At 59.9% G+C, this 14,932-nt stretch overlaps 1 protein-coding gene across 1 annotated transcript in view; it reads left to right on the top strand.

Annotated features, from left to right (window-relative positions):
* PLXNB3 (plexin B3) overlaps positions 1 to 14,932 on the top strand; it is an 87,246-nt gene that overhangs the window by 46,801 nt on the left and 25,513 nt on the right. Inside the window, exons 23-24 of the mRNA XM_040629481.1 lie at positions 9,251 to 9,356; positions 9,960 to 10,090. Coding sequence (XP_040485415.1) covers positions 9,251 to 9,356; positions 9,960 to 10,090 — 237 coding nt within the window. The remainder of the gene's footprint in view (positions 1 to 9,250; positions 9,357 to 9,959; positions 10,091 to 14,932) is intronic.

Below are 14,932 nucleotides of genomic sequence, written 5' to 3'. Positions count from 1 at the left end.
ATCTCCCACATGCCCCAGCGCCCCTGTTACTCCTGCTGGCCTCCCTACCGCCCACCCTGCCTCCTTCCTTACCTGCTGGGCAGGGAGGGATTTCAGCTGAGTGCCTTAAGTCCTGCTCAGAGCCAAAAGTCATCAGAAAGTCATCCGGTCACTGTCCTTCCACCGCTTTTACCCATGCAGAGTTCAGAACTGTGCTGTCCCACACTGCTTTAAAGGACCGCCCTGGACACCACCCCACCAGTGGCTTTTTAGATCCCATACTTGCGTCTCCTGGTCTCAATGGTGAATAACCCAAGAGAGAGGGTGGCCTGGCACCTTGGCCATCAGAGGCCTGAAAGGGAAATGGGCCCCAAAGACACTGCCACGCCCCTCGTCAGTGCCAGGTTGTGGCCTTGTCACAAGCCTCCCACAAGAAAGCCCGATGTCAGGGGGTCCCAGAATATCCTGGCGGGCACACACATACCTGGCTCTCAGGCCGGGCCACTAGCAGGGAGATGTTGGTGTTCACTCCTGGCTCAGAATGGCTCCCACACCCGCCTCCTCCAGTTCTGGAGCGTCCACCATTTTATCTGTAACAAGCCAGGGACCATCAAAGAATGCCAGGGCTGGCCTGCTGTTGTGGGCCCTGCACTGGTAAAGTGCAGGTACCCCCTCATAGGAGCTCCCGAGCAGGTACCTGGGCTAGGAAGAGCTCTTGAGCTCTGACCAGATAGAGAGCTTGAGTGGAAGGTGCCCAGGAGAGGATTACATGCTAAAATCACCGGGGCATGGAGGAGAGGCTGGCAGATTGCCAGAGCAGCACAGGCCCTCGATGCCGAAAAGCTGAGATGTCCCACAGGCACCTGTGAAATTTGGAGACAGTTGTACTGGAGAGAGAGGGAAGCCCAGCCCGGTTTCAGGCACAGCAAGATGCCTGGCCATCCAGGGCGGAGCTCTTGGCAGGGGGAGAGGCTGGGACTACAGCTAAGGAGAGGTCACTGGGCGAAAAGCCAGTGCAGTGGGGCCTTTAGTGGACAGGCCGCCCTCTCCCACTCCTGGATGATACGGTCTCCCTCGCGGATCCGGCCATCTTTGGCTGCAATGCTATTGGGGTTCACCTGCAAGGCACGGCCATCATGGGGACCTGGCACCCTTCACTCCAGATTTCCCTTTCAGTAGCAAGGGCAGCCTCACCTTGGGGGATCCCAAAGCAAACTAGTGTCTCCTTGCTTGCTCCTCTTCAGCTCAGACTAGAAGCTTCCGAGCTCCAGGAGGCAGGGACAAAACAGTGGGTCTTGGGCTAGTCACACCGCTCCTAGCAGGCCAGCCAAGCTCCCTCTGACCCCCTGCCCACCATCCCAGGCCCAGGCCCAGCTGGCACTCGTACACTCTTGTGCATGGAGACCTATTCTTTTCACGTCAGAGGCTGGGTCAATGCAGGAAGCTGAACACTTTCCCACACTTTTGCCCCCACCGCCAACTTTTGGCAGCCCTGGGGGGCTCGATGGGCAGTAATACATTCATACAAAGGCTGACTTGATGAGAGTGTGGGGGGCAGCTGGTGGCTTCATCTGCCCTCCTGGACACACACACGCACACACACACACGCACCGTCTGCCGTACAGATGAGGAGAAGAACCCTGTGGTACCAGTAAGGGAGCTGGCTACAGGGACGTGGGAGGGAGAGCAAAGCCTGGCCACGAATCTCAGCCTTGCTCACTGTCCCAGCCTGGGCACAGGGTCTCCTGGGGAAGCAGCTAAGCAGGTCCAGCCGGGCGGCCTCGAGAGCCCTGCGCAGCACGCGGAGAGGCCGCAGGGCTAGGGCCGGTGTGGGGACTCTCAGCACCTGCCGTACAGATGGACGCCACCCGCGTCCGGCCTGAGGATGTCCTAGCCCACAAGGAGGAGCTCCACTGCCTCGGAGCCCCATTCCAGCCCGCCTTAGTACCTCTCCAACATAGATGCCCAGTCCTCCTCATCATCCGTGCGGTAGCAAACCATCCAGAGCCGAGCTTGTCACGGTGGTTGGTCTTATACAGCCCCCAGCTCCACCTCCTGCCACAGGGCGTGGGAGAAGCTCAAAGGAAGAAAGCCCCAAACATGTGAGTGAGGAAGCATGCTACAGGGCTGGCAGCCACAGGCGCCCAACCCCAGCAGCACCACGAACCCAAGTTTTCAGCCTCCAACTTGGAGGTCTCTCTTACCATCCCAAGTGGGCTAGCATGTGTGCCCAGTGGTCTCCCCTGCCAGGAAATGCCCGAGACACACACGTGAAGAGACACGCGGGACACACAGGACACAGACATGCGTGGGACACAGACTCACTGACACAGACTGACTAAGCAGGGACCTCACCGCCACCACTCCCGACCAGCCCACGACTTCACCCAACTTGGCCCGTGAGCCTGAGTTAGCAACCGTGCATCGGCAGGGGGCCACAAGACTCGGCCGCCTGGGGACAACAGTAGCCAGGCCTGAGCTGCACAGACTACAGCCAGCCATCACAGGGCTGGATTTCCTGAAGCTGGCTGTGGGCCCTGCCCTGGCCTGGCCACCTGGCTCACCTCATGCTCCAGCTGCGTCCATGCAGTCTGCCTCCTGCGAAGACACCCTCCATGAACTCCGCGGGTCATAGTACTCATGGCTGATGGGGGGGCTGCCCAGGGAGAAAAGGGGGTCAGGCCGGCCAGCTAACTTTCTCCTCTGAGTACTAGCCCCAGCTCCCGGGCTGGCCGGTCCCGGTGAGCTCGGCGTGGAGTCCCCTCCTTCTGAGCTACATGCATCCATGCAAAGACCAGGAGTAACTTCTTGAGCGGGGGTGTCTCGCGGGGGGTCTGCACTGAGGACACAGGCATGCCTAGCTCTCCCACTACATCCGCCCTGTCGCCCAGCCAGACCAGCCAGAAGGGTACCAGCTTCTCTGAACTGCAGATTGCCCCTCCCACCGGCACTGGCCGCCCATGCACGCCCCAGGAGTTATCCAGGCCCCAGAGGAGGACCCACTCTACCTCCAGGGGGCAGCCTTCTTGCCCCAAGGCTAAGCGTGGCTGCTGGTGGCCAGGGGCCTCACTTTCTCTGCAGAGGAGGGGAGATCCCAGGACCACCGCTGCAGCACGGGTTTAGATTGTGAGCCGCGAGGCCTGGATGAGAGGCCCTTCTTGAACTGGGCCAGAAAAGAAGCCGAAGAAGATGGAGAAGTTCAGAGCAGGGAGGGATGGGACAGACAGGATGTGTGAGAAGATTCAAGGAGGATGCTTGAAAGAGGAGGCAGAGAAGGCGATGGACGGCAGAGGAGAAGAAGAGAGGATGCAGGAGGAGGAGCTGAGGCCCTCAACCTTCCAGGAGCAAGGTCCCAGGATGCTGCTCCTCCCCTTTGGCCCTGGGGCGTGGAGTACCAAAGGGGAGCCTGTGTGTGAAGCCTCCCTGGGCCCTTCACTGGCTGGTGTCCAGCCTGAGGCTGCAGAGGCCTAGAGATTTCTGAGCCCTTGGATGCCACAGTCAGCTCTGGAGGCCAAGGAACCTGCTTCCTGCCTGAGAGGGGGCAGGCCAGTCGGTCTCCCTGCCACGCCCAGAGCTGCGGCAAGCGTGGCCTCCCGAGGTGGCGTGCCCTCTCTGGAGGCAGGGCCGGGGCCCTCACAGGGAGCGACTCACGGCTCGAACAGGACGGTGCCCGGCTCAGGATGACCATGGGCGGTGTGGGGCGGGGCGCAGCCCAGCGCCATGATGCTCAAAGGTGATAATCGGTCTGAGTGCCACTGTCCCTACCAGCTGCAGGTCATGGCATGAGCTGTCCCCGGAGGCGGGGAGCTGCGTCTCAGCACCTGGATCACTAGAGGCTCCTTGGAGGAGCGCAGGGCCTCCAGGGTTTGCTCCTGAGACAGCTTGGAGAGCTCCTTCCCACGTTCTGTGGCAGGGCACGCCCCCCGTGAGAACCCGCTGACCCACACCCCGTCTCCTCCAACCAGTGAGTGTGCTCTCCACCCTCATTCGGGTGAGCCCCACTTCTCAGCCCTACCGCTACACAGTGCTGTCTGAGATGGGGAGCCCCTGTGCCGCTGCCGGTCTGGGGCTCTGCCCCACCCTACAACATTCTTCAGCAGGAGCCACCCACGCGTTTCCATCCACCTCACCCAGGACCTGCTTCTCTTTCAGGTAGCACTGGGGCCAGAGCTAGTGTCTAGAAAATCCGCGGAGTCCCCCTTGGCAATGACTGCACATCTGTTGTGCTGGAGGAAGACCTTGATTCCTCTCCCAGTGGGGAGTCAGTCCATAAATGGGTTCAGGCAAGAGAGGGTTGAAAGAATGCGCCCGAACACGACAGGCAATGACAGAGTCGCTGAAGAGAAAGGAGTGTGACACACACAGAGCCTCCTGACATGTAGAGACAACCTAAGGGAGGTGCCAAGGAAGTGACCACTTATAAGACCGCCATTTCTTGGGCGCCTGATGTGGAGTCACCCCCAAATCTGACCCCAACAGCTTATTGTGCAGATAGGAAACTGAAGTTCAGCAAAATGAAGGGAGTGAGTCAAGATCTGAGCTGGACCCAGTTGCATAGTGGTCAGGTTGGGGAGAAGGCTGGCCTGAGTGAAGCCTCATGGGAAGAGCAGGACCAAAGAAAAGCACGGGTGGAGCGTGGAAGGTGGAGGAAGTGTCTGGGAGCCAACTGGGTGGAGCAAGGTGTGCCCTCAAAGGAACTGGGGGCACAAGGCTGGCCCCAGCCACTGATTTCTGCAGCAGCCTGTATGCGCTGGGCCCTGGGATGGCCACCCCAGGCCATGACCTCCAAGGTGCTCGCTTGGTGTGGAGGCAAGTAGACTAAGGACGAACAGACTTGCAGCCAGAATTCAGGGCATGCCAGCATGAGACCAGTGAGGAGCAGGAAGTAGAGGATCTCTTCTAATTCACTCAGCAGCTGGTGGAGGGGCTGTTCTGGAGCCTGAGGGAAGACACACACCAGTGAGGATACTCCAAATGGCTACACCCCGTGGGTCACCACGGAACCAGACCTTTGAGAGACTGCTAAGGAAGCGGAGGGCCAGCCACACCCCATCCAGGAAGGGGGGAGGGAAGTTTCCTGAGCATCGGGGAAGGGAGAGGGAGGCTTGTTTGCCGGTGGAAGCAGAGTCCCCCAGTCAGCACGAGGAGAGTTCAGGGAGCCCGCCAGGTTTGTCCCAGTCTCTGAATTCCCACAGTGCCATCCTACGTCCTGGGAGTCTCGGGGGATGGGAGTTCTGCAGAGAAGATGCCCAATCAACCGCAAAATCATGTCTTCCAGCTGCTATGTAACAGACCAACCCCTGGATGTCATTCCAGGAGACAGCTGTCTTAGGAAAGCAAATAATTACCTATCTGCTACTTCATTCTGTCCTTGTAGATAAGAGAATCTCAGGACTGATGTCTCTCTCCACAAACTTTCCCTGGTCGAAAAGAAAACATTTTTTTAACTAATCTGGTCTAATGATAAAAGAGACACAGGTTCATTGTAAGAACATGTGAGAAATACAGAAAACATAAGGAGAAGAACACAAAAATCAGCCAAGGAGGTATGAGTTTCCAACTAAGGTGAGTGTGAGAATGTGGTCAGTACCGCCGGAGAGGTGGCAGTATAAAGGCAGGGAGGCTGAGTGCCGGAGGGATATGTGAGGAATGGCCTCCAAAACCTAGCAGAGGTAGTTGTGAAGCTGTCAGGAAATCACAGGAGCCAGCTGGAAAAACAGGGCCCTTATCAACACTTCGATGGGATAATCTGACAACAGAATGAATTATGTTAAAAACAAGGCGATAAGTACTCCAAGCTCATGATTTTCCAATGATTTTTACTACGAGTCTCCTGTTTGCACTGTTAGGGTGACTGTGCCTGAGTGTGTCTGGAGACAGGTGATACTGTGTATACGGTGTGTGCCTGTGCGTCTCTTCCCGATGCTAGTGAGAGGCCATGATGGGAGTATTTACACCATGGATGTAGCAACTGCTCCGACCCAGGGCTCTTTGTATCACATTTACCACCAGCTCCCCCGGCCCTTAAGTCAAGGACTTCCCTCAAATGCAAGAAGGGCTGGGCTGTCCTCAGGATCGCCAAGGGCTGGGTGTTCCCCTGAAGCACTTGAGCAGGGGCCACAAGTGTGCAACAGGAGGCTCAGGCCACCGTGAGAAATGCAGCAATGGCTTTCTAGGTCTGCTGGTTAGCCTGCAGCTGCGTTGCTGTAGAGCCGGGCCCACAGGCAGTAGAGAGAAGTACAGGGTGAGGCTGGGAGGCCAGAGGACGCTGGTGCAGAGATGGGGTCATCACAGTGAGGCCTGGGATTGCCCAGCAAGCGCCCCCCTTGACCACGATGCTCCACTTCTTCCTCTCTCCTCTTCCTCAGTCAGCCCGGTGCTCCCAGAAAGCTAATGAAGTAAGTGGGGCAGAGACAAGCCGTGAGGAACTAGACACGAGCCCCTCCCGAGCCGCGGGGCTAAGGGCAAGGTGCAGGGTGTGCGGTGATGAGCAAAGTACCCGGGGCCAGGCACACAGTACCGACCCAGTGCTCTGCCCACGCCTCCGGCTCGCTGCGTCCAGGCCTCGAGCCTGGCCCTCGGCCATCGTGAGTTACAGAAAGACCACAGGCAGCTGCTCAGGCTCAACAACGTCTGAACCCAGGCCTGCTTGCCCTCAAAGATTCCCACCTCAAAGTCCCATGCAAATGTCTCCACAGGCCAGAACTTTCTCCCCCACCAAAATACCCAAGACCCACTCCTGCTACCCACATCCCTCCCTTGCTGCCACCACTCCAAGCCCCTGATGACAAACAATCCCAAAAGGATCAAAATTTAAATGGACAAAGCAAAACTGCCTACCTTGGGCGTGAGAGAACAATGTCCATGATGTTGGAATAGAGAATTCTTAAGATATAAACAATGGGCAAGCGTTATACGCCGCGTAATGAATCATGGTTTACATAAAAAACTAGGGATGTACTGTATGGTGACTAACATAATAGAATAAAAAATATATTATTATAAAAAAAGAATGGAAAAAGGCATACATTTGACTATGTTAAAAGGTAAAACTTAAACACATTCCTACTGCACATTCGAACAAAGGACAAGCATGAGTGAAAAAGACAAGACAGGCTAAGAGAGGATCCTTCAATGCATAGAACTGATAAGGATTATCCAGAATAGTCTATAAAAAATTCCAACAAAACACTAAGAAAATACAAACTGACACAGAGTAGGAAAACCGGCGCTCACAGAAGCATCGTCTTCCCGCAGCACTGGAAGCTAGCGCAGGACCCACCGTTGGCAGAATGCATTGGCTTCGTGCTGTGTTACGTATGTGTGGTATACGGAAGCTCCAGGAGCGCACGAGAAAACCGCAGCGTCAGAGGACCAAGCCCAAATCCCTTCGTGAGGAGAGGAAAGGAATGGGGCCGAAGGATGGCGTGAACGCGGTGGCTTCAACGCTTGCGGGTCTTTTTAAGGGAAAAAATGCTGAGGCCAACAGGCCAAGCGCTTCCGGGTGGGCGGCAGTATGTGCCCGATGCCAAACTGATGAGCAATACTTTTATGTGCCGAAATATTTCAAAACAGTTGCACGCCACGGAGGGCAGCCGGCGGCAGGGAGGCCAGCTGGGCAGCTCCTGCTGCCGCTCACCTGGAGGGGCAGAGGATAAGCTCCCGGGCTGGGGGCGCCAGGTCTGCGGGAGAAAGTGACCTTTGCAGTAACAGCAGCTCTGGCCGGCTCACCGGCCACTCCGCCGGGATGTGTTCCGAGCGCTCTGTGCAAGCATGTCACGCATTGAAGCAGAGTGGGGCCCGGGAGGGTGAGGAACCCGCCCAGGCCTGCGGTGCTGAGTGGAGGCCAGGGCGCCTTCTGTGGAGCAGCTGCGGGGGCTGAGGAGCCCGGTAGAAGAAACACTGCCATAGAAGCAAGGGGTTGGGGGTGTGGGAAGGGGGTGCCCATGAGGGTGGGAGGGGTGAGGGCAGAGGGCATGCTTGAGTGTGGGCACACGTGGGAACAGGCACAGAGGTGTGAGTAGAGTGTTGTGTGAGGGTGGCCTTTGTGCACCGGGGTGGGGGTGGCAGGGGATGTGGGGTGGGTGGCTTGTGTGGGTGGGTGAGGGTAGGTCTTGGTGGTAATAGGACCGATTCTATGACCCTGTGTTTGAACCCCTTCTCCTTCTGGAGGGTCTTCTCTCCCCTCCTCCCCTGCACTTCCCACTTAAGCTCCCAAGTGTCCACAGCCTATACCATGCCCTCTCATTTGTCCCCTCCCTCATGCATCCTTCTTTCCTCCCTCCATAGCTGCTCATCACTTCCTGCCCCCCCTCCTGTCACCTCTACCCAGCACAAGAACAGGTGCCCAGATGTATCCATCCCGGCCAAGAGTCACGCGCTGGCAAGCGGACATGCTCGAGGGCATGAAGGCCCAACGGACACCCAGGGAGAAAGCATGCAGCACACAGGGGACTCTGGTAGACCCAGCATGTGAGCAGGGCTACAGCCCTGAGACTGGACTCCCCTCAGGCTGCCCAGAGGCTGGCTGCGGAACTCATTCACTTTCCTGCCTGAGAGGCCTGAGAGGGGCCAGCAGGGTCCCAAAGACTCCGCATGGGCCGAGAGGGGCGAGAGCATGCCCGCGCTCAGCTTGGAGGGAAGCCGGGCCCGAGGGGCCACCCGGCCCAACGTGGCCCTCAGCTCTGCCTTATTATTATGCCTCTTTCCTGCCAGGCCAGGGTGCCTTCTTTTTCTTTTTTTTTTTTTTTTTAATTCTTTTTTTTTCATTAAAAGAAACCTTTTTAAAGATATGTATCTATTTATGAGAGAGAGAGAGAGAGAAAGAGCGAGCATGCCTCGAGTGGGGGAGGGGCAGAGGGAGATACTCTCCAAGCAGAGTCGCACTGAGAGCATGGCGAGGGAGGCTCGATCTAGAACAGTGAGATCATAACCCAGGGCACCTTCTTATATCCAGAAGGAATCCAAAATTAGGACGTCTACATTTAGGCGTCATTTCCGGTTCAGGGAGAGCAGTACCTTCTGGCCATGCCCATTGTCAGAAACTCTCATCATTAGAAGATGCTGCGCTTCCATCCAAGTACAAACCTCCCTCCCCTTTGGAACAACCCAGAAGAAATCCGCTCTCTTCCGACACTCCACACTTTGTACTCAGCGAGAGGGGTGGGGGGTGGGGGTTCTGGGCAGTGGCTGGCAGGTGGCGCATAGCTCCTACTGAAGACGGGCCTGGTCCACGGGAGCCCTGAGCAGCTCCTGGGCCTCCATTCCCCAGGATTGTGTGCGTGACATCCCCCGCCCCCAACGGCACCACAGGGCCAATCCAAGTAGCCATTAAGAATCGGCCACCAGGCATTTCAACCCAGCATTTCACCTACCAGGTCAGTGCCCACCCCAGGGTGGTCCCCATGCAGGGTATAGTAGGAGGGAGGGGCAGGAGGGAAACCTAGGTGAGGATTTCAAAGTTGGCCTAGGGGTAGCAGGAAGAGCTGCCACAGGTACAGGAGGAAAACCATGTGATCTGAGTGATCATCCCGGCGGCCGAGTGGAGGATGGACTAGGGGCAGCAGAACGACCGTGGAAGGAGGCGGGAGGAGGGCGGTGGAAGCAGCCAGTGCGGCAGGCTGGCAAGGGTGGGGACTGAGGGAGAGCAGGGACGCCTCCAGGCACTAGCCGAAGCCAGGAAGCAGTGGGAGGCAGGGGCAAGGTAGCATCAGAAGTCCTGCAGCACCCCAAGTTGGCGACTGGATCTCAGGGTTTAGAGCTCAGGGGGCCTGGGAGGTGTAAGCCGTGACGGAGGAGGAGGCCGTCCTGAGGGGCAGAGAGGCAGTGAGGAGAGAAGAGCCCCCTCGCAGGGCAGAGGAGAGCTGTGAGGCTTCCGGGAGGAAGGTGTGGTCCTCTGTGGCCCATGGGATCAAACCCCGGTGCCTCACTGGAGGCACCGGAACCTAGGTGAGTAAGTGCCAGACTGCTCTGTCCCTCAGGACCCCATCCTGCTGAGCCTGAGTCCCCGGTGGGGCCCCCAGGCAGGGGGTACCCCCCTCACTATACACGGGCAGCACCTCCAGACAGGAGGCAACATCAGTGCCTTTGTGGGTGGACAGCCCTGTCCTATGTGAGTATCTCTCCTCCCGGTCCCAAGCTGCTGGCTGTCAGCTGGGGGTAGCCCCTGTGGGCCTCGTTATCCCCTCGTGTACGGGGGATACAAGCCCGGGGGCTGCGGCAGGGGGGCCCCACAGCTCCTCCTCGGGGTTGGGTCCTGGGGCTGGGCCCCCGCCGCCCGCATGTCGGCCGCGGCCTCCAGCCACACAGACAGCAGGGGCTGCCGCACCACGTCCAGGCCCGTGCCCCTGACCCGCATCAGCCGCCCGCCCCTGCGTCGGGATAGCGGTGAGCCGCGGCGGGGGTAGCAGGCAGCCGGGCCCAGCCCCCCTCCCCAGCCGGGAGCACGGGCCGCCCGGAGCGGCCTAGGTCCTCACCCCCGGAAGCTGACACTGGGCTCCGCCTCCACCAGCTGGGGGTTGGCAGTGTACCGGAAGGGGCTGCCGAGCAGCGTGCGCTGGGCGTGGCCGAAGACCACCCGAACCACAGCTTCTCCAGGGCTGGCCTGGGACATGGTGTGGCACACAATGGCCTCAGGACACACCGGCTCCCGGCTGCGGGGTGGGGAGGGGTCTGGCATCTTGGGCTCTAGCCTGGGCCTGGCTACCACACCAGGGACCCACGCTGCCTCCCTCCACGAGGGCAAGGACCAGTAGGGGCGGGCACAGGGACCATTTCTCTCGGACTTGGATGGGGCCTTCGAGTCCACTTCGCCCCCGTACACGAGGATAACGAGGCCCACAGGGGGCGGCCTCCCCCAGCTGGCCAGCCAGCAGCTTGGGACCGGAGGAGAGATACTCACATAGGGGACAGGGCTGTCCACCCACAAAGGCACTCCGGATGTTGCCTCCCTGTCTGGAGGTGCTGCCCTATAGTGAGGGGGCACCGCCTTCCGGGGGGGCCCCACCGGGGACTCAGGCTCAGCAGGATGGGGTCCCTGAGGGACAGAGCAGTCTGGCACTTATCACCTAGTTCCGGTGCCTCCAGTGAAAAATGGTTTCTGATCCCATGGGCCAGAGACCACACCTTCCTCCCGGAAGCTCCTCACAGCTCTCCTCTGCCCTGCGAGGGGGCCTTCTCTCCTCACTGCCTCCCTCTCTGCTCCTCAGGACGCCTCCTCCCTCCTCGTCACGGTTTACACCTCCTGTAGGCCCTGAGCTCTAAACCCTGAGATCCTGCCAACTTGGGGTGCTGCAGGATTGATGCTACCTTGCCCCTGCCTCCCACTGCTTCCCTGGCCGTGCCAGTGCCTGAGGCAGCGCCCCTGTTTCCAGTCTCCCGTCCCTTGCCAGCCTCAGCCGCACTGGCTGCCTCCACCGCCCTCCTCCCGCCCTTCCACGGTCGCTCTGCTGCCCCTAGTCCATCCTCCACTCGGCCGTGATGATCACTCTCAGATCACATGGTTTTCCTCCTGTACCTGTGGCAGCTCTCCTGCTACCCCTAGGCCAACTTTGAAATCCTCACCAGGGTTTCCCCTGCCCTCCCCTCCTACTATACCTGCATGGGGACCACCCTGGTGGGCACCCGACCTGGTAGGTGAAAGTTGGGTTGAAAATGCTCAAGGTGCAGGCCGTAATTTTAATGGCTACTTGATTGGGCCCTGTGGTACGCAAGAAGTGGTGGATCACGCACACAACTTGGGGGAATGGAGCCCAGGAGCTGCTCAGGGGCTGCCCCGTGACCAGGCCCGTCTCTTTCGTGAGCCTATGGCGCCACCTGCCAGCCACACTCGGCCCAGAACCCCCTCACCCCCACCCTCTCGCCAGCTTCTTTAATTCTTCTTCCCTCCCCTGGCTTGTCTTCCTTTTTGGCTTTAATCTGCCCGCACTTTTGCCGGTAAGCTCCCTTGTCTCTGGGTAGCCATTCTCTGAGGACTTCCCTGGGAGGGCATCCTCAGCCCCGGCAGCTCGGATGCCCCCACCGGCAGAGGTAAGTGAGAGAGGGCTCAGGGTTGCAGGGGCGGCCGGCCTCCTTCACGGCATCTTGAACCTCAGCAAAGTCCCTGCCCAGGTCGGAGCCCCGTAGAGGCCAAGCCACCTCAGGGGCCCAGCCTGGCCCGATCTGCAGCAGGGAAGGACGATGATGGAGTCTCCCAAACCCACATCCACTCTTGTAGTGGGCGCACCAAATCAGCCACCAGCCTGAGATGTGGGCCAGAACCTGGGCTTGGGGGGGCCTAAGTAGGCTGTCTCACTTTAGGTAGAGTTGGACAGGGTGGGGGGGGCAAAGTGTGTATGGAGTGAAGTGAAAGCCAGCCATGAGGGAGTGGCCAGCTCACTGTGTCAATGCTGTGAGTGGGACACAGCAGCTCCACGGCCCCGGGCACAGAGGACCATAGCGACAGGTAGGCTGGCCGTGGCTGCACTACACACAGCCCAGGCTCCCATTGGCGGCCTGGCAGTGGCTGCAGTCGGGGTGGCCCACGGCGCAGTCGTACAGGGTCACTAGGGAAGGTCAGGCAGGGCTGGAGGCCTCTCCCCTCACGCCCCTTTGTCCTACCTGCCCTGCCGCCCAAGCTCACCAGACATAGAGAGTGTGCGCACTTGTCCAGCCGCTGACCCTTGCCCCGGTGTGACGTAGATGGGCATCGGGATCTCCTTGCTGGGCCTTGAGGGGCGGAACTGTGGGTGAGGTGGGGCCAGGCCGGGCTCCCAGGACAACCTCTGACCCCTGTTCCACCACAGGCCACTCCTCCCAGGTACCATTGGTTCAGTGCCCACGCTCTCCCACCAGATTGCAAACCTAGGCAGAGACCAGGTGCCATAAACCGCTGGGCATGCCCGGGGGCCTGCCTCGCCTCTTGTGAGTGATGACAGGACACTAATGGCTTGTGGAACAACCCGGGAGAGGCAAGGAGTGTGGGGGGGCATCTGAAAGCTGCGGAAAGCATCTGGTGGCAGGTGAGGATGTGGGGGGTGGGCACATACCTGCTGGGCCTGGCAGTGGCAGGCTTCCACGCCCCCGGTCATCTTCTTCCAGAGAGTCGGCAGCCTCCTTCGGTTCTCCGGGCAACTCCGTGTCAGCAGTAGTAGAGGCAGGCGGGCTCCCGGGAGTGGACGCCATTTCGACCCTGGACGCAGTCAGCCACACCCCCACCATCCCCATCCCCTGCTTACTCCAAAATGCTGAAGATTCTCACACGCAGGGCCAAACGTGCTCTCCCAGCCCACGGGCACCAGGAAGGGACTGCCAGGCTCCTCCACCTGGGGACACGTGGGGCCTCCCCGGGCCACGCACCTGACATCCACCTGGGAGAGGAGACCCCCTTTAGCCCTTCGGTGTAGCTGAGGGGCTTCCGGCAGTGGGTGCATAGCGTGGCGGGTCTGCAGCAGCGGTTGGGGGCCGGGCCCAAATTCACCTCCTGGGTGCTGTAGACAGTCCCCTCGCCCGGGCAGTGCCTCCCCGTGCACACACAGCGGCTGCTTCCAGGGGACACCAGTGGCACCGCCAGAGGCTGCCTCCTCCACACACAAGCGCGGCAAATCGGAGGGGCAGGGGCGGCTCAGGCTGGGTACCACAGGGGTCGCCACCCCTACTCCAGCAGCGGAAGCCCAGCACTCACGGGCAGCCACCGCAAGGCCTGGACAGCACTGCAGTCGTAGAAGGAGTGCTGGTGGCAGCCACACACATCCTCAAACATAAGGGCCAGGCAACGTGATGTGGTCTGGGAGGAGATGGCGGTGGCAGGGCGGGTCACATGGCTCCTGCCTCCCAGCCCCGCTCCAGCCCCCAGCCCCTGCCCCAGGGGCCCCCACCTGTGCCTGAGGTTAAGCGGCAGCTGGTCTTGGGGAGGGGTGACACAGGATAGCGTGGGCCCTTCCACGTGAGCCAAGCTGTCGTAGTCCCCAAAGGCACAATGGAAGTATTCATCCATGGCCAGGGTGGGCAGCCAGACAGACAAGGTGACCTGGGACACATGCAAGGAGAAAACAGAGCAGGCAGGGCTCTTTTGGTAGGGGGGATGTGGTATGTCTCAGCAAAGGAGATGTAGGAGCTAGCAGAGTGGGGGGTAGGAGCAGAGGCAGCAGGGAGAGGAGGGAAAGGACAGGGAGTTAGCTTATGGGCAGCCCCCATGGGCAGGCAGTGGCAGGCAGCTCACCTGGCCCCCAGCCCTGGCTGGGGGCGGTGGGTCAAAAGCAAGCTCTGGACATGTGGGCAGTGGCTGTCCTCATAGCTCCACAGCCACTGGTTCGCCTGGGCTGCTCCGCCCACATTGGTCCCCGGGTACACCTGTGGGGCAGGGGTTCATTGTCACCAGCGCGGGTCCCCTGTGCCCCCAGGTGATTGGTGGCAAGAGGGTTGGGGAGGATGGCCCAGCTGGCGTGGGTGGGGATGGGAGTGAGGGAAAGGGACCGTGCTCGAGAGGAAGGGGCCAAGCAGATAGGCTTAGTGGCCAAAGTGCGGGCTTTGCCTTTTGACTCACCCGTAAGAGGGGGCCACTGCTGGCGGAGGGGAGGGTTGCCATAACGGTTCCCGGAGCTGAAGCGGGCCAGGAACACCTGGGAGAGGCGATCGTGGTTGGACCGTGGGCTGAAATGAGAAGGGAGCAGCTCTGGCCTATGGGGCGGGGTGGAGGGACTCCACGGCGGCCTCGGCACCCTCCACGCCATCAGGAAGCTGCCGAAATATTCTCCCGGCAGGCCCAGGACTGCTTTCAGGTGTGCGCCTCCCTGCACACACCACCTGCTGGCCGAAGTCTGGGCACAGGTCCTGGTGCCTACCTGCCCTGGAGGATCTTTGGGACCAGCCACAGTGGGTCCTGGGCCTGAAGGCAGCTGGTACAGTCAGGAAACTGGGGACAGGCTGCCACGGGTACCGATCCACCTGATGGGCAGTGAGGGACAGACGCAGTGGG

Source organism: Ursus maritimus (genome assembly GCF_017311325.1).
Source record: "Ursus maritimus isolate PB19 chromosome X unlocalized genomic scaffold, ASM1731132v1 scaffold_X1, whole genome shotgun sequence".
Lineage (NCBI taxonomy): Eukaryota > Metazoa > Chordata > Mammalia > Carnivora > Ursidae > Ursus > Ursus maritimus.
Note: the sequence above shows the minus strand (reverse complement) of the source record. Positions and strands in the feature narration are given on the sequence as shown.